We start from the raw sequence: 20128 nt of genomic DNA, 5'->3' as shown, positions 1-20128 counted from the left end.
AACACTTCGACAACAATCTTGACTTCTGAAGCTAATTAAGTAAGACACAAAAGCACATACTTGTCTTTTACTGCAAAATTATTTTAGTGGAAGTTGGAAAAACATTCAAGAAAATACCATGATCCAAAGCAAGGAGAGGGTTAAAAAATTCTCCCATCTGGTAACATCTCAGTATCTTTCCTCAGAACTAAATTACACTGAGATCAACTTTCAAGTTTGCCAAACAAAAATAATTATTTCTAACTAAACCCAGATTTTTATATCGGACCACATTCATTCTGCAGTCTGCTGTTCTTCAGAGTTAGCAAGCTGCTTATTCCCATAAATCAAATGCTTGCAGAGAAGTGTAAAAGACAATTTATTGCACTACAATTCAACTCAACCGACTAGAGAACGTTAAATGAATTTAGGAACAACAGTCAGTATACAAATCCAGAAACAATTTCGTTCGTTTCTGACAAAGAGAGGTTACAAAATGCTTTCAAATTCTCCTAATTCCCCAGCCTCACAGACGTGACATATACCAGTCACATCGCACATTTCCCTACTTAGTCAAGGGCTTGCAGTGAGCAGGAGACAAGACCAGCCTCAAAACCTGAAAATACTTCCAGCAAGTGGGATTGCTTTGAACTGGCATCAGCTCTTCTCATCTTGTCATCTTACTGCAGTGAAATAGAAACTTATCAAAAAACTTAGCAAAAATTAACAATTATCCTTATACTTACTTGAAAAATGCAATAAGGAGATTAACCATAATTATATACTGTACAAAGAGGTAGACAGCTTGAAGAAATGGGGTCAACCATGTTCCTGGGCCACAGAGATGAGCAACTTTTTCATCAGAATCATTTGCACATACTGTTTTGGGGAAAATAGACAAAGAGAAAACACGTACAACTTTTAGAATTCCCAGCTGGTATAGACAGGAAAGAAAAAGATCACTTACAAAGACTGCAACAACCAACTATCATGCACTGGTTCTGTAATTCAAAATTGTCTCCATCCATGTAGGAATACGGTAGAAAAATACAGGAGACAAAGTTTCTGGTTAATACTATGGTATAATCATACTATTGGATTAAAAAAAACCCATAACTCATCACCACAGACAAAATTTGGGCATGACAGCTGTGGGGGAAAATTCAAAAATCTTGCTCAGAATAGCCTTGTGAGAAACCGCGATTAAGCAGAGTTTTCATTCTAAGCCATTCAAGCTTTATAAAGGATAATGAAAGAGTCAAGGCAAGAAGTTATACAGCTGTAACCCACAAAGAGGAGGTAATTCAATGAATGGAATCAATCTCAACAATACTGGCCATTTCATTTCATAAAATTAGAATTTCCTAAGACCTTGAGAAGATCTTATCAGAGTAAGTTTTCTCCTTACTTGCATCAAAATTGCAGTGTCTTACCATCAATTTCATAGGCATACACTTCACCAAAAATCATCCAGTACGGATGAAACACAATATCTCTAGCAAGAGTCCAGGAGGGTGCCTCATCAGGATACAATATTGCCTTCCTGGGAACACCAAAACTAAGCAGTACAAGCGCCATAATCACCACAATGTAAAACATGTTGGCCACCTATTAACACAAAAAAGTCAGTTAACCCACGAGGTCATAATTACGATTTCACAACTTTTTAAACACTTCTACAGCAACAGTGTAACCTTGATGAATCCTATGGATTATGTAAGGAAAAGAGTCTAGGACACTTACCTTTCAGTCAGAAAATTCTGTTAACTAACAAACCCTGTAAAAACCCCTTGTGTTTCTCCTGTCCCTTCTTACAGCCTATTCAGGCCAAAGCCAACTGAGAGTATTTCCTTTGTAACTCTAACACCTATTAGGTGGATGAGTAGCAGCTGACAAAGAGAAACATTCCTTCCTAACAGGCACTCAACAGCTACACAAAAGGCAAAGGCAGTTTTCAAAGGGCTGAAACACAGACCGTATGCCTCTTGCAAGCCATCAAAGTGAGAAACGAGCAACCTGGTGCCCTCATTTTTAAGGAATGACAGGGTTCATCTTTGTAGGAACCACTTTGTAGGGGGAAAAAAAACTAACACTCCTTCCACCTTTGCAGCTACAGTTCCCAAGCCTTAAAAATCTGTTTTAACATTTAGAATAGATCACTGACAGGAAAGCTAAGTTAATTATTTTTAAATTTAAACAATATGAATATTTTTTGCGTGAGAGAAGACAAGAACAGAACCACAATCTATTTCCAGTTTTCCACAGCACAAAATACAAAGGTGCTTTAGGACATAAAACAAGTTAAAGTCTTGCACTAGCGAGCACAAAGGCAAGAAAAACAAGACTAAAAAAATCTCAGACCCAAAAGGGAAGTAATGCTAGACGAATCAAGAAAAAGGCATCATCATATTCATTCATGTCTCTGACATCTAAGAACAAAACAGACCAGAGAAGGAACGTTTGCCACCTTTTTACAGATACGTGACAGAGAAAGCTCTACAATAAAGGAAGCCTTCTAATCAGTGCTTGTTTTGAAACACATGAAGTTATATTCCAGCTAGCTAATTCTGCACACTGGGTTGTTGACATATTACACTGGCGTAAGTAATCTTTTTCTAAACAAAACTTCGAGAAAAGCTGTAAATGGATGCAGCTACGAGAACGTATTTCAGTTGGGAAAAAAAATAGTAACAAAGGCAGTACTCACCATTTTCCCAATCATCATCACATAAGGGCCAGCCTGTTGATTTACAGCTAGAAAATCCAGTAATCGCACATACCAAAAAATTATATTGAGACAGTAAGTTATCCTTCCAGCAACGAAGATGTAGTTTTCTCTGTAAGTGTTTTCACCAAAATTCCCCTTTGCTCCAAATCTTAATGCAAACCCGATGAAGAATGTGACAATGGCAACTGTGTCACTGATATTGAAGTAATCACTGAACCACACTTTAATCTTCTGATTAATCTTCCCAGCCTCTGACATAAAAATCTGTAATAAAAATAAAAAAGTCAGGTCTCCTCACATCTATTGCACATTGACCAACACTGAAATATATGAATCAGGAACATTTTTGTACTTGCAAAAATAAAATATCAAATGGATAACTGTTTCACACTAAGGAACCAAACCCAGTGTCTAATTGTGTCAGCTTCACAACAAGGACAAGGAGAATGTACGCTTACTTCTCAGAACAATTTATGAAAGAATTTTGGTTCAGGGTATTTTGGGGTTTTATTTTGGGGTTTTTTTTTGGTGTTGGGTTTTTTCTTCTGAGGCAGTTACTGTTACAAAAATGAGCCCTACTTTCTGCCCTTGCAGTTGGGCCTGAAGTAGCTGGTTAATGAACTTTCTCATTTACAAATTCTTACAGAACTCCTCAAGCATCTCTTGCTGACCAGCAATGTTGTAGTTGCGATAGCTATGCTGTCTCAATAAAGCTTTGTTCTGCAGTCTCAGTCACAGCATAGTGGTAGAGTTTGACTGACACTAATAAATAAGTACACATTACACCCCTCAGAAAAGTAAGGTTGTTTTATTTCACTACGACTTTAGACAGTGAGTTACAGATACAAAAAAAAAAAAAAAAAAAAAAAAAAATCAGCTCTGGGGGGCAGGAAATTTTAACAAGCAATAAAACAAAAATATCAGTTCAGGATGCCATTGGCAGTTCCTCAAAATATAGAAGGGAAAAAAGCCACCTCCTTTTAATAGGTCTCCATATCTTTCCCTTGGAAATGGAAGAAAAGCAAGCTATGTCCAAACAGTAGGCCAGGAAACACCGATACTGAAACTAGCAGCCTACACCAAAATTTAAAATAAAGGTATTTGTATTGGGTTTGCATGGCAAGGTTTTAGTAGCAGGGGGCCTACAGGGGTGGCTTCTGTGAGAAGCTGCCAGAAGGTTCCCCCATGTCTGATAGAGCCAATGCTGGCTCCAAGACAGACCCGCCACTGGCCAAGGCCCATCCCATCAGCAATGGTGGTAGCACCTCTGTGATAACATATTTAAGATGGGGAAAACACCCCTGTGCAACACCAATAGCAGCTGAGAGAGAGACTATGTGAGAGAAACAACCCTGCAGACACCGAGGTCAGTGAAGAAGGAGGAGGAGGTACTCCAGGTGCCAGAGCAGAGGTTCCCCTACAGCCCATGGTGCAGACCATGGCGAAGCAGGCTGTGCCCTTGCAGCCCATGGAGGCCCACCGTGGAGCAGATCCCCACCTGCAGCCCGGGGAGGACCCCATGCCAGAGCACAGGGATGTCCAAAGGAGGCTGTGACCCCATGGAGAGCCCACGCTGAAGCAGGCTCCTGGCAAGACCTATGGACCCATAGAGAGAGGAGCCCACGCTGGAGCAGGTTTGCTAGCAGGACTTGTGACTTGTTGGGGACCCATGTTGGAGAGGCCTGTTCCTGAAGGACTGCTCCCCATGGGAAGGGCTCGAGCAGTTTGTGGAGAACTGTCTCCCGTGCGAGGGATCCCACGCTGGAGCAGGGGAAGAGTGTGAGGAGGAAGGAGTGGCAAAGACAACATGTGGTGAACTGATCGCAACCCCCATTCCCTGTCCCCCTGAACCACTGGCAGAGAGGAGGTAGAGAAAATCAGAAGTAAAGTTAAGCCTGGGACGAAAGGAGGGGTGAGGGGAAGGTGTTTTAAGATTTAGTTCTTATTTCTCATTACCTTACTCTGATTTGATTGGTAATAAATTAAATTCGTTTTCTAAAGTCGAGCCTGTTTTGCCCGTGACGGTAATTGGTGAGTGATCTCTCCCTGTCCTTCTCCCGACCCACGAGCCTCCCATTGTATTTCACCTCCCCTGTCCAGCTGAGGAGGGGAGTGACAGAGCAGCTTTGGCAGGCACTTGGCATCCAGCCAGGCTCAACCCACCACAGTACCACATCACGTACTCCGATGCTTGGAGTTTCTTAGGTTTTCTTGTTTAAAGTTTAAAGCATACTGTTTTAATTGACAAAGAAAACTAAAATCCCAGGTTGTCACAGGCGTACCTCACGAATTTTCTCAATTGCTGATGTGAAAATGTAAGCAATAACAATCCACTCTTGAACGGACGGCAATTCTTCCATTTTTACAAGAACCACAAATGTGTAGAGCATGAGGAATCCTAAGTATGCCAACTAAAAAAAGCAATGAAAGTTACACGTATAATTACTGAAGGGTTCTTTATAGATGTGCCTGGAATCTTTTAATGTGGTATACAACAAAAGCTTCAAGTAGGATTACAGTACTACATTTACTCCTTTAAGCAGACAAGTTATTATTTATAAGGGGATACAAACATTTTCTTCTTAGAAGAGGAAAAATAGCTGTAATAAGCTATTTATTGTTACCAAAGCTTTGTTCTTATTACAGCTATTTTGCCTGTTATACAGATTTCAGAGTTTCTATTACAGTAATTTAAACAGAGCTGTGCATGAACACCTTAGCCTAATATATGATTATAGAACTCCTGCTAGAAACTGATTAAATTAATTACTCAGGCCAGAATAAAAGTGTTCATGCTAATTACTCTCTTAGCTTAAGAAAAAAAAAAAGAGTATTTCTCAAAGCCAACATCATGAACTTAAAAAAAGCCCCAAACCACAGAGCACTGGATGTGCGTATGTAGTTTTTGAAAATCAAATACTTCTCATTTCCAGCTTAGCAAGGTCAGAGGGTTTTTTGTTTCTTTTCAAAAAAGTGCTTAAACTTTGATTCAGGTCACAGAACTACATGTTGGGAAAAGAACCAAAAAATTTGCATTAGATTTCAAAATAAAATACACATTACACAGAAGAAAACTCACCGTATTAAACCAAAACTTCACAATTGGTGCATGATAAAATGCATAAAACTTCTGTGTAATTGGAAGTCTTTTAGGTTTTGCTGGAGTCTCCATATCATGCTTTTCTAAAGTACTGTCCAAGATCCTGACTTCTTTAAATACCTCCTAAAATGAAAGGACTGTTAACTTCACATACAGATATACATGCTTTAAGACACTCATTTTAACTCTTGCTTTGATTTAAAAATGTAATTACTTCTTTTAAGTTAGAAATAAAATTTTTAATATCTCCCCCTGCCCCACATTACCATAGGTATTTCATCTGCTGCATTCTGGAAGTTGTTCTCACTGTCATCCATTGCCATCTGATGTGCATCTTGAGATTGAGGAATATGTGACATTTCAGCCTTGGTCTTATATTCCAACAGCAGTATAGCAGGAGGGAGTAAAATACTCAGTATCACCTGGAAAAGATGAAGACTAAGTGCAAATAGTTCACAGCTACATTAAAGTGTCAGAATACACCAACACACAGAATATCCTCCAAAAATGTACTACCCAAATTTCACTTGTTTGTTATTGAGGGGAAAAAAGTAGAAAACAATTAGTTGTTATTACTTACATACACACTGAAGAGGCTAAGATCACATATACAGAGTGTTCCTTGACTTGAAGATACAGGAAAGGAGAAGAATCAACAAATCCCAAAACTAAAAGCCACTAGAAAGAATGTACTCCAAGCCTGAAGATCCAGAGATGTTCTGTTTACACTGTTCTTTAATCCACTCCCAGAAACTCTAGAAATGTGTACTGTCAATGTGTATTTAGAAATCGTATATGAGTGAAGGTTTTGGTTGAATTTTTTTTTGAAGGGTGGGTGTTTTGTTTGTTTTTTAGGGTTTTTTTCAACTTATGGTAGTACAATGAGCTAAGGTATGGATGAAGAGAGTAAGTGAAAGCTATTTATTGTCATTGGCCTGTTACAAAGCAAGAAAGTGGTTAATCAGTTAAAGAGGATTTTAGTAGGTCATAAGTTAAATGATGCTTGTAGATATTTTGCAGGAAAGCTGTCTTTCATTATATTCCTAGGAACAACTAGGTTTTGGTACACCATCTCAAAGAAACAGGTAAATCCCATTTTGGTTCAATTTATCTATACCACAAAGGACACCATCGGAAAACCTATCCCCAATTTGCCTACCCTTGCTTCATTTTGTGCCATCGTTTTGCTCAGTTTCTTCCTCCAAAATAGGGCATATACAAAGCTTTTCTACATCAAGTCTTATGTGCTGCCTGTAAAAAGCCAAAATGCATGAAACTATGTTCTTACAGCAGGTTTTCTCTCTGTTAATGTTTTTTACCACTATGGTTTTAGTAGTGGGTTAGTATTCACATCATCTCTTTAGGCCTCTGATTAAAGGCTACTTGCCTGGTTTTTGCCTTCTATATTTCTGTACCTTATTTGAAAAGATAATAGAGTGTCAAAAGAAGAGTTAACAATAAATACTTACAGTTTTGATTATGTTACAAGAGACTGTTTTACAGTATTTATTAACATAAGCTATAGTTGTGAAAGCTTGATGCTAATAGCATTTAAACACATGCTTTCCTTCCATTTAAACAGAACTTCCGTTAATCCTTTTTTATACCAATAAACTGCGACAATGCTTACTTTGTACCATGAATTCTTCCTCATGTTCAGCCTTCCCATCCACATATCTGACAACAACATCTGTGTACAAGTATGTGCTACAAACGGACGAAGCCTTGACGACACTGCTAGCTTCAGACAAGTTGAGTTGCTCCAGTTTTTAAGCTCATAGGTTAGTAATTTCATTGCCATAGTTTCATCTTGTCGGAAGGACTGTTCTAACAGTTCAACTGCCAGTTGACCAAACTCACTAGAATGAAGAAAACCCAACAAAACAAAATCCAGTATCTATAGAAATGAACTTGAGTTCAGGTTGAATTTTCTTGTACAAGCAAATATTCAGTAGCACAACTTGAATGGACTATTACCTGTCCCTTCTGTACAAATATACTGTACAGGAATTTGTAACTACAACACATGAATCTGTGACTTCTATTAAAAACGTATGCAGGCTACAAACAGTTGTTTAAACATGCAAAGAAATTACATGGAAGTAAGTAGCACACTCAGTACCATTTTAATTTAATGATAAGTATTAGTAGTATTTATGTACTTACATAAATGTCATGTTGATATGTATTATATATAAATATCATAACATTATAGGTTAATATATAAATAATTTAACTATAAATCATTGCTTGTAACAGCTCTCTAAGTAAAAATTCTACTAGAGAGCCACTTAATCTTTTTTGCAAAAAAGAATTGTCTTTAAGTGTGCCAGGAGAACAGTTTGGGTTTTGTTCATATATAGCCCACTATTTTTATTGCAAATTTCAAGAAAAGATCTTTCATGATATAAATGTAGTTTACTTGGAATACTGTTTCAATTCTTCTGAAGTATCATCAACAAGGTCACTTTGTTTTGCTTCATATGCCATTGAACGATACACTTTGCAAGCGACTAAGGCTTTTGCCATGGACTCCTCTCCATGCTGCCAGAAGAACAGGGCCATCTTCTGCCTCTTCATTAACACCGCCCAAAGCAACAGCTCGTTGAGAGGATAAGCAAAACGTCTTGTTTCAGGATCATCTATGTCTACTATTTCATCTTTGGTTCTTTTCTTTTTTCCCTCTTCTGCACCAGTGTCAATCTTCAAAATAAAATCAGAAAGTTACATTTTAAATCTCTAAACTTTGTCATTACATAACTTGAAATAAAATGGTGAGTGATCCAATATGAAATTAAATTATAAAAAGAAAAAAGAATTTCTGAAGACTTCAAAAGCAGCTACAACTTTTGTTCAAAAACTTTTGTAGAGTTCAATTCATTTTAATAACTGGTACACTGAATTACTTTGATTTATAGATCAAAAGAAAAGCAGTAACTAATACACCTACACACAAATGAGGAAACTCATGGAGACTCCTTACGGTAACACGTGGCAAAATCTTGCTCTGTCTACAAAGCCATGCGAGCTCCCCCCCTCCCTGCTACAACTTTGCCAAAGATAAGCTTTTTGCTCCCCAACATATCACAGCTTATCCAGAAGACTACTATACAGAAGAATAAACACTCTTTACAGAATCCTGTAAACATGCTAGACAGTTTATAAACAAGTAGAAAGGCAAGGGTGAAATTGCTGCTACTCACACTTCAGCAGCATTTGGATTTCAACCAGGTTCTCCACTCTTAACTGCTTAAAATAAACCCCACTATGTTCCCCTCGCACATCTGTACCTTTGGTTTGTATGGCTGGGCTGTTTTGATGAAGTGATTATGGCGCATTTTTTCTTTCTTGTCTGCCCTGTTACCAAAAGACTCATGGCTTTTACACATCTGAGGAGTAGTATTTGAAGGATTTCGCCCAGATCGCTGTAATGAGAATAAGAAGGGGTTTTATTGGGTTTAATAGAATAGAATATCTCAGTTTGAAAGGACCTACAATGATCATCTATCTAGCCCAACTGCCTGGCCAATTCAGGGCTGACCAAGAGTTAAGGGCACATTAAGGGCATTGGTCCAAATACCTCTTAAACACTGACAGGCTTGGGACATCGACCACCTCTCTAGGAACCTATTCCAGTGTCTGACCACCCTCTTGGTAAAGAAATGTTTCCTAACGTCCAGTCTAATCCTGCCCTGGCACAGCTTTGAATGATTCCCACGAGTCCTATCACTGGATCCCAGGGAGCAGAGCTCAGCACCTCCCTCTCCACCTCCCCTCCTCAGGAAGCTGTAGGGAGCCACGAGGCCACCCCTCAGCCTCCTTTTCTCCAAACCAGATGAACACTTTCTTTACTCCTACTTACTAGGCATTATAAAACCATCTGTTTATGGCTAGATACTTAGTTGATCAATTAAACAGTTACTTTGCTACTGAAACAGTGATGAATTTATAAAACAGCAACAACCAGAATTTTCACTGGATATTTAACAAGTGAGTTTTTTGTTGGTTTTTTTTGTTGTGGGGTTTTTTTTTTTTTTAAGAAGTCACAAAATAGGCAGTTGCACTTTCTGTTTTACAAGAAGCTAAGATATCTGCATCCCAAGTCCTAGTCAATCTGCATGTTTAGTGCCCATTCTTCCCCTGTGAGTAGGAAAAAAGGCAGTAACAGATAAGGAAATTAGGTATGCTAGAACACGGAGCAGGAGAACAAAACCTTTTTTTTGCCCTCAACCCCCAAACCAGCTGCCCTTATAGGCATTACTATTGCCTTTAAAAATACAGTCCACTGAAAAGAAGAACAAAACAATATAGATGCAATTTTTCTCCAAAATACATAGATTTTTTTTTTTAAATTGAGCACACATGAATCAGCACGTCCTGTTATCCAACTACCACATACCCGATTGTTCCCGCTGAGACTATTGTATATAGCTCGAAAGCGTTTTCTTGTATAGGTGCATCTATAGGTTCCTCCCATCAGATATTCAATAACCAGCCCCACATCAATCAGGTTGATTTTATATCCTGGAGGAAGATTTCCCTAGGAATACAAGAGATATTTTTAGTTATTCAAATTATAATCTTAAACTTGCTTAGAGTGTTTCTACATGTTACATCAGAGCTCTTAATAAAAATCAAATCAAATCTTTAATGATAAAAAAACCTCATCTACACAGCTCAGTATTTGTCAGTTTCAAAAAAGACAAGGTTATAGTTTCTTTTCAGTATCATCTCCCCTAGCAGGGCAGATGTTAATTCCGCTGGGGGAGTTGTGCAGACTGGTTTTTGTCTATTGTTTTAACTGCCAAAATTACTCCTAGCTGGAAGTATCAGATTTCAATTCCTCAAAAAGCAAAACAATCACAAGTAAGATGAAAAAGGCAACACTCATCAAAGGTTCAACATCTTTCTGGAAGCAGCGCACTAAGTATACAATGGCAAGTATTGGAAACAACAGAATGACTGCGGATGTTTCTTCTTATTTAGAACAACACCTAATTAATAAACCCAAGATTAAATTGACCGTAAAACATAAGAAATTATCAAAAAACTAATATTGCTAGTTTAACAGATTTTTACATTTACAGCATACCTGTTTGACATCTCGAACAAGATGAAAGAGCGTTGGATTAGTTGGGCCTTGTTTCTTTATGAAAAAAGAAGGGGGAAAAATTTGGAATGAGAAATTAGAGTGCAATGACAACATGAGAAGATCACAGTAAAAGCCAAAAATCTTTGCACGTTGGCTAAAAAAAGTCCCTGGTTTTTAAACAAACAGTAGCCATCAAATAAATGCAAATATTTCAAACCACCATATTAGCTGTAGACTATTTCCTTTTTTGTTTCCTTTTACTTCTGTTTTAATTTGGGACATAATTAATGCATCCACGGTTTGTCCAAAAAAGGAAAAAAACCCACCCAGAATGCAAAAAGCAGCACTAAGGGCTTTTTATACTATTAAAATATAGTATTCTAGGGACAAGTTTTAACAAATAAAGATTTTAATTTACAGGAACACACACAGACTACTATTCCTGTTTAAAGTATTGCAGGAGCCATAGTAAAAATTTCCTTATTTTTTAAATTTTTAGTCTGAACATTCTCTCTTTTTACCAAAGTGGATTTTTCTTCCCTCTCTGATTTCCTGTGAGTACATGAAGTGTTACGCTTCTAGACATACGGTTACCCTAGCTCCCATACAGAACTCATTTAAATGCACATCAAGTGTGTAAAAGCAACACCATAAAAGGTTAATGAAAAAAAATCTCCCAAAACTAAACAAATAACAAGACGATAATTATGTGGGCTCCTTTACAGAGCTTTATTAGCTCAAGAAATCCTTTTTTGTTATTGTTGTCAAAAGCCAATAGGGAGAATGTCAACATAAGCCTAAGTCATATTTGTGTACTACTCGCATTAGCTACTTTTTGGTGGAAGGCTTTTTATTTTGTCCTGTTAGACACTTAGTGTTACACAAAACTACCATAAAATTCTTAAGTCAATACCCATAACAACAAAATTTTTCTAAGTAATATTTGTAACTATGCAGGTTCACAAAATAAACTGTTTTTACAACTATTTATCATAACATTAATGCTATAGACAGAATTAATCTTATGAAGCCCTAACAATACTATCTACAGACTTCATATTTTGTGCAGAAGTTTCACCCATCTGACAACTTTCTGTTGTTCTCTTCCCCACTGTGGTTTACACATTTCATATGCTCCACAAGGCTGCAATTTTCTCTTTAGTATCTATCCCCAACATCTGACACAGATGAATGTCCTGCTGACAAACTATTGCTGACATCATTTCTGATGAGCCAGAAAGCAGCTGTGGCACTACAAAGCAGCCAGACAGCATACACTTCTCAACACTAACCTCAGGCCAGGGAGCCTGTTCTATCAACACCCCATGGCCTTCAGACTGGTGCACACGAACCAGTATACAATACATTGAGCAACTAAAAAGCTGTTCTAAAAGTAGCTTAAAAAGCAATCATTCACTTACTGTGTTATAAAGTTCTTCCAGCCTAGGAATTGTAAGAAATTTGTGCATGCTTACTCCATTTTCAATCAAAAGTTTCACAAATGCAACTCTATCCATCACAAGGGCATCTAACATAGCTTGTTCCAGAGAGCCAACCTACAACAAATAAGTAACAAGGTAGAGCCTGGAGAGAACCAGTAAAACAGGGCATCACAAAAGTATGTGTACTTAGATTACACATCAACCTAATTCGTGTACAGGGCTGAGGAAACCTTATATGCCTACAAATACAAAGATGTCACCCTTGGTTCAGAAAATCCCCTGAACTTCAAACAACTACCGGATGAGAGAATATTCTGAAGAATTCATCAGTAAGTATTTCCTACCGACACAGTACATGGGACTACGTAGACATTTGGTTTAACACAGTTAAGCTGTTCTCATAGATTGGTATCGGATAAAACACAAAGATGTAAAACATCTAAAGCTCAATTTGCTTCAAAGACAAATGCTCAGAACTATCATTGCTGTCAACAAGCCTTACAGTGTTACTTTTGACTTCACACTCACGTAAGATTGTGTTTTATTTTTACAGTAATATAAAAAGGCAAGACCCACAATGTAGTTTTCAAACTAATTTGCAGCCTTCAAGAAACAGATGTTTCGTCCTCCCCCTCGCAAGGCACTGCAGTGTTGCCAGCAGTGCATTTTACTAGCTGCTTCGTAAGAACTTCCTGTGACCATGCAACTGTAAGGAAGAAAGAGCATCTGACTAACATGAATTCAGCTTCCACCTTTTGCAATGTCTTTTCTCCCCTAGTTATTCAGAACACAGCACATTTCTAAAATTTTTGGACCATTTTCAACTACACAATAACAAAACAGCCATAAGACCATGCAGTATGCAAAAAGTGCTGTTCTCAAAATAAATGTGTTGGTATTCTACAGTCTCTCTCTACAAAAGTCAAAAGATCCATTCTTTACAGTAAGTTGAGTTTCTCTCTTTTAGAAAATATCATTCTGCTTAATCCAGAACATTACATACCAGCCACTGTTGCCCATAAACAAAAACATGATTTTTGGCTATGTCAACTCTATCCCACGCAAGTGTAAGAACAAGCTGGTCAAATGCAGATGCATTCGTGCCTTAAGAAGCAAAAACAATAAAAAAAATTAAAATGTACGATAATAAACATTCTGGTTTCCTAAAAAGGCCAAATCAAGTAATCTTATCACCGTTATACAATATATTTCATCATTTATGACACATTACAGTATTATGCAATGAGAAAACACAGTAGATAATTATTTGCTTAAATACTAAAGATTCCTACAGATCATATTATTTTATAAATAATTCATCATATAATCACTGAACAACAATCGCTGGGGATTTCAAATGCTCTTAAAATTAAAAGCCTCACCTTTTAACAATGCTGTAAGTATTGCAACATCAATGTCCTGATGTTCGTCTGACCCAATATGAAAAACTGTAATCTGTCCAAAAGGGTAAAATGGGGAAAACATATTTTAAAAGTTGTTTTCAGGCAAAGCTCATTAGCTCCAGTCTTTTATGTCAGAAATTGAAATACATTTAAAAGTCACCTTATCTTCCATGCAATTTAAGCCTATGCTCAGTTCAAACTTACCTTTAGTGTGCACTCTGCTTTGTTTTCCTAACTGGGTGCCACATAAGACAATTCTTTATGAGAAAAAGCATAGCAGGAACCTTTTGCACTCTTCCATCAATTCGAACTTCTTCTCCCACTATGATTACAATCCTCTCTTGTCTATAAACACTGCACAGTATTCTGGTTACCCCTCTAGTTCATTCTAGATTATGAGACTAACCTGACAGCAAACATGTTTAGCCGAATATGATGATTTTAAACCTCAGAACAGCACAATAGGATGTCCAAATGAGACACCAGTATCTGAACTCAGGCTACACATTAAGCTCTATAAAGTGCTTTTGCTTTAAGCATGCAGTGATAGTAGACCTTTGATAGTACAGTCATAATCAAAAAAAAACACCAACTCCTAAAGTTCCAAGGTTTTCAAAAACTCAAAGCAAGGAAAAAATGACAGCAACCCAAATATACAATACATACAAGCTATAGAGAAACCAGAATCCAGTAATCTGAAAACAAGTAGGCTTGGAAACAAGAGCAAACTCAGATTACCAGAAATAATCGCAAGAATTAAGTGTCTCTTGACCATGAGATAAAGTATACATGAAAACTGTATTTAACTATCTTCTGTAACTGGAAGATCCACTATGTCTAGAACAGATTTTTGAATGACTCTTGCTCATATACAACACTGAGATATGATTTAATATTGTATCCACAAATGCATGCACCTTGCACAAAAAATTTTTATGGCAAGATCTACTTACAAGTTCTTTTTTTTTCATGCACTCCAGTAGCGTCTGAAACAAATGAACTGCTTCACTTTGACCAAAATTAAAAGTCTTTTTGATGGTTGAAATGATTTCAGGCTCAGCACCCTCAGGAACATTCCTGAGATTGAAACAAACAAACAAGAAAACACATTGTTATACGTGAACAGGAAGAACAACAACACATTTAATTAGTTTCAACACGTCCATTCAAAGTCCTGCGATATATAAGCTTATTACTGTTTCAGTGGCAAAATCTTGGGTAACCTTTAGAAAGAGGTACAGGTTGCTTAATCTATGACTTTCTACTACTGCCTCCTAAAAGCAACTCAGCTTCTCTCCCTTTCCTTCCCATACCCAGTTCTGAGACACTCTCAACTAAAAGATTCTGACACAAAATACTAAGTACTCACCCTTCTGAATAAGACCTGCTTCTGACCTTACTATGGACAAAGCTGTTTGGTTTAACTGCTACATTAGATCTTTGACTCCTGGTTCTGAGGCAGTCCCTGCAACAAGGGCCCAATATGTTTAATTATTTATGCAAGTCTGACAACTAACTAGAAATCACTAAGTGTTGTAGAGCTCAAGCACAGGCCTTTCATCATCTGAAACTACACTTAAAACAGACAAGTGTTTTCTACACTAAACAGAAGTGTGTAAAAAGTTCAAAGACTACTCAGAAGAAATAATATAGAAACTCTTTCTGACCCTTTTTCAGAAAAGTTACTACTACACAACAGCTAATTGAATAAAAATATTTCCATTCAATGTAGTCAAGCGACCTTTTCAAGCAGTTTGGTAACACACTATTCTCTATGTCATTCTCACATCTCTGCAACATCTGGTCAGCTCTAACTTCTGTTGAGCAAAACTGTTGTGCACACTTAAAAACAGTCACACTTATCACGTAAGTTACTGTGGCTTAGTTAAAATTTGAAGCTGAAGCAGATAGAGCATTTAAACAGACAGTTGGCTCCTCTAATTACAATGGGTAACAAAATTACGGTACTTAACTGAAGTTACACACGAGATGTTTCCCCTAATTTAGGATACAGGTGTGTACACTTTTCCTATCCTTTTTGTAAGTACTGCTAAAGCAAGCATATGCTACAGAATTTGCTGCAACTGGTACAAGGTATGTGGGAGAAACCTAGAACTAGAAAAGAAGTCTTGGTCTTTAGTCAGAGCTATTATTGCAGCCAACCTGGAAAGCTGCATCACAGGCAAGATTTCACTCTCCACTTTTAGCCTTTGTCTTTCCACAGAAAAAGCTCTTACACAAATTCTTTAAATGGTCCCAAAACCCATCTATGCATGACTGACAGCTTGGCTAGCAGTGCTAGCACTTACCCTCCCTCCTCTGTTTGCTTGTGAACATACGCCAGTATGTCTGCAGCTCTACCAGTTCCTTCACATACTACCACCGGCACAGGAGGACTTTCCTGAAGGAAGTCTAGAACTGTAAGTATGACGTTGGGGCCGCCTTCGAACACAAGTGCCACCACAGGCACACCTTGACCAATTCCTATAAAGTTGTAAATAAAGAATAAAAAACGGACAATGTTGTGAGTGTATCAGGAATGCTAAGATTGATTTTACATATTTAATAAATCAAGTATGTCCCTTCTATTGAATAAAAATTTAAATGCTGCCTGAGAGACTTTAACTGTTGCTAATACACAGTTTCAAGCACTGTTTATACTTCGGGCTGGGGGGAAAGCACGGCAAAAAAGTTGATAAATACAACGGAATACAGTCTAGAAAACAGAAGAGATTCTTCATAGAAATATTCCTGAACTAGTGCAGAAAACTGAACATTTTCTCTTTAGCGAACTCCCTTCCTACCTTCCCACAAACAGTTTCCAAAGATGACACCACGTATACGATTTGAACACAGTTACATGGAAACCCTCTACTGACTGGGAGTATTGCAAAAGAATTCCTAGAACAGGAAAAACACATGTGTTGCTCCATAATCGGGAAAACACCAGAAGTAGTCATGGCTTCTTTACACAAACACAGATGATGTTTGACAAACTCAATTGCTCTATTGTGAAATTGAGAGTGATCAGTGTCAAAAACATGAATCGATCAGACTAGTAAGGCCTGACAACATACTAATAACTCCAGTGACATACATTTGCTTCATCAAAGCAAAACTGACAACTTTATTCGAAATAATCCTCCTCTCTGGTCCCAGAGAAATTCTAAATCTACCCGCAACACCTAGGGTCCAAAGCATCAGTTTAAATTTGCAAAATGATCAGACTTGAAATATAAACAGAAGACTAGTTTTTCTATTTTCTCATTTGGATGTTTGCTGCAAGTACCTTTTTCACTAAAGCACAGTAACGCTCAGCCCTCGGGCATCAGAATCACTTACTTGCATGGATCCGTTGCAAATTAATAGTTTTTTCCAGTTCTCTCCGCAATTTAACTTCTGCTCCATACTTTCCAACTGTTCCATCATCCACCAGAACGAAATGGGAATGAAGGTTATTTAGGACGTTTAGTTTACTTAATGGGTTTAACAAGGTTTGATATGGAGCGACCACCTAAGTATAAGCATACAACAATATCTTTTACTTATAAAGATTCAAATTTGTTTCTGTGAAACTTAACATTTTGTCTAGACACAAGAACGGGTGGCTCAACAAGAACCAGTGACACATAGAAGCACGCCTTGGGTCCGGATACACCAACATCTGTAGCTCTTAACTTTGTGCAAGAAAGTAAATTACTATATCACAAGAGAATTCTGTTCTGAAGGATAACAGAGAGAAGATCATTTGAAAAGGTGTCTTTACAGAATGATAGGGGTTGGAAGGGACCTCTGTGTGTCATCTAGTCCAACCCTCCTACCGAAGCAGGGTCACCTACAGCAGGCTGCACAGGACCTTGTCCAGGTGGGTCTTGAATATCTCCAGAGAAGGAGACTCCACAACCTCCTTGGGCAGCCTGGGCCAGTGCTCCGTCACCCTCAGAGGGAAGTTCTTCCTCATGTTCAGACAGAACTTCCTCTGCTTCAGTTTGCACCCACTGCCCCTTGTCCTGTCACTGGGCACCACTGAAAAGAGCTTGGCCCCATCCTCCTGACACCCACCCTGAAGATATTTGTAAGCATTTATTAGGTCCCCTCGCAGCCTTCTCTTCTTCAGGCTAAACAAGCCCAGCTCCCTCAGCCTCTCCTCGTAGGAGAGATGCTCCAGTCCCCTCACCATCCTTGTAGCCCTCCGCTGGACTCTCTCCAGTAGCTCTTCATCTTTCTTGAACTGGGGAGCCCAGAACTGGACACAGTACTCCAGATGGGGCCTCACTAGGACAGTGTAGAGGGGAAGGAGAACCTCCCTCGACCTACTGGCCACACTCCTCCTAATGCACCCCAGGATCCCATTGGCCTTCTTGGCAGCCAGGGCACACTGCTGGCTCGTGGTCGTCCACCAGCACACCCAGGTCCCTCTCTGCAGAGCTGCTCTCCAGCAGGTCTGCCCCAAGCCTGTACTGATGCATGGGGTTGTTCCTCCCCAGGTGCAGGACCCTGCATTTGCCCTTGTTGAACCTCATCAGGCTCCTCTCTGCCCAACTTTCCAGCCTGTCCAGGTCACGCTGAATGGCAGCACAGCCTTCCGGTGTATCTACCACACCTCCCAGTTTGGTGTCACCAGCAAACTTGCTGAGGGTACATTCTAGCTCTTCATCCAGGTTGTTGATGAAGAAGTTGAACAAGACTGGGCCCAGTACTGACCCCCGGGGGACACCACTAGTTACCAGCCTCCAACTAGACTCAGCGCCGCTGATGACAACCCTCTGAGCTCTGCCATTCAGCCAGTTCCCAATCCACCTCACTGACCACTCATCCACCCACACTTCCTGAGTTTCCCTAGGAGGATGTTATGGGAGACCGTGTCGAAAGCCTTGCTGAAGTCTAGGTAGACAACATCCATGGCTCTCACTTCATCTACCCAGCCAGTCATGCCATCGTAGAAAGCTATCAGATTGGTCAGGCATGATTTCCCCTTGGTGAATTTCTTTGGGGAAAACTTGTGACTGCTCTGGCAAAGAGTAACATTGAAGACTCTGCATGAAAATTTTCCAACTTATTCTCCTCTGTAAACGTGAACTCTCTGAAATACTGTAATATTCTTGTTATTTGATTCAGAAATATCAGTAGGGTGGAAAAAGGATTAAGCACTTGGGAAGAAGCTCCTCCTCTAACACATTTGCATTTTGCAACTTGTTGACACTAATGATCTTGCATAAATCACAGATGTCAATGTATCTTCACAGTAAAACAAGTATTCCAATGATGCAAAGCACGTGAAAAAACACGCTTGAGCGGATCTGTTAAAAAATAAGTCAGGTAAATCATTATTTCCATTAGGTAAATTATCCTTACATCTCTTCCAACAAGGTCATTTCTGTTTTCAATCACTCCCCATGGAGCAATCCCAATAGTGCAAATCTTTCGAGATGATCTGGAAGCATGTTCTCTTAGAGCATCACCAACATGTTTTGCAACACCTGTTTGTGCACAAAAAGGTTTCAATGTATTGAATGTTGCTTCTTATTAAGAAATAAAACTATTTTCTTAGTTAACTGGGCCTTTAAGGCTCTGGGAACTTATCTGACACAACACCAAAGAAAAAGGACCATACTACATGTACTAGAAGGAAACAAAAGTACTACGTATAAGTAATTCAACAAAATAAATACTAGCCTAGTAAGGACCAAAGACTTTCCAGTATATTACTGTACTTGTTTTAAATCGCATTAAGTTTTTCCTCTTGCAGCTTCAAAAACAAAACCATAAAACACAGACAAAAAACCCACCTGAAGACCAAACCAAACAAGCCGAAAAAACCCCACCTTTGTGTTGTTTCTCTTTGCAGGACAAAACAGCAGCCCACTTCTAACTACACACGTTCAAAATGTACTATTTTAATTTCACTTCACCATACTCACTCAAATTTACTTTAAGATGAAGCCATGCATCCATCAAATCTTTTGGCTCTTATAAACCATAATCCAGATAACTGTGCACGTTCATTGGTACTTCTTTACCTGTGTTCACTCCTCCAGTTATAATCCAGGCTCCTGTTGTTACTGCAGCTTTAATAAGACCTTTGCCAAGCAACTGTTTGATGCGTGGGTGAAGTTCAAATTTCTGCATGCCCCCATGTACAGATATAACAAGCTTCGGCAACTCCATCTGCCATTCTTTAAGCATAAGTTGCAGAATAGCTTCAGGCTTAGTGTCATATGACAATCGCACATACTGCGGATGCAAGAAGAGAGTTAAAGGGTTCTTAAAAAAATCACCACAGGATCAATGAGCAAAAAGAATGACCAGGATGTATTTCAGGATATATTATTCCATTCCTGGCTATGGAAAAAGTAATTCACTTTCTCAAGACATGGCAGATGC

The 20128-nt window shown here is 38.6% G+C and overlaps 1 protein-coding gene across 2 annotated transcripts in view; it reads right to left on the bottom strand.

Annotated features, from left to right (window-relative positions):
- The window catches only part of TRPM7 (transient receptor potential cation channel subfamily M member 7), a 61266-nt gene that overhangs the window by 14290 nt on the left and 26848 nt on the right, over positions 1-20128 (bottom strand). For both annotated transcript variants that reach the window (XM_075431348.1, XM_075431349.1), the window contains exons 5-23: positions 19765-19978; positions 19100-19224; positions 17087-17258; positions 16054-16228; positions 14698-14821; positions 13724-13796; positions 13345-13445; positions 12321-12455; positions 10900-10953; positions 10207-10347; positions 9098-9232; positions 8230-8510; positions 7438-7666; positions 6074-6229; positions 5787-5930; positions 4990-5118; positions 2687-2971; positions 1413-1587; positions 726-858 (exon numbers count right to left, since the gene is read on the bottom strand). In XM_075431348.1, coding sequence (XP_075287463.1) covers positions 726-858; positions 1413-1587; positions 2687-2971; positions 4990-5118; positions 5787-5930; positions 6074-6229; positions 7438-7666; positions 8230-8510; positions 9098-9232; positions 10207-10347; positions 10900-10953; positions 12321-12455; positions 13345-13445; positions 13724-13796; positions 14698-14821; positions 16054-16228; positions 17087-17258; positions 19100-19224; positions 19765-19978 — 2981 coding nt within the window. The remainder of the gene's footprint in view (positions 1-725; positions 859-1412; positions 1588-2686; positions 2972-4989; positions 5119-5786; positions 5931-6073; positions 6230-7437; positions 7667-8229; positions 8511-9097; positions 9233-10206; positions 10348-10899; positions 10954-12320; positions 12456-13344; positions 13446-13723; positions 13797-14697; positions 14822-16053; positions 16229-17086; positions 17259-19099; positions 19225-19764; positions 19979-20128) is intronic.

The sequence above is a fragment of the Opisthocomus hoazin genome, chromosome 10 (assembly GCF_030867145.1).
Source record: "Opisthocomus hoazin isolate bOpiHoa1 chromosome 10, bOpiHoa1.hap1, whole genome shotgun sequence".
NCBI lineage: Eukaryota > Metazoa > Chordata > Aves > Opisthocomiformes > Opisthocomidae > Opisthocomus > Opisthocomus hoazin.
Note: the sequence above shows the minus strand (reverse complement) of the source record. Positions and strands in the feature narration are given on the sequence as shown.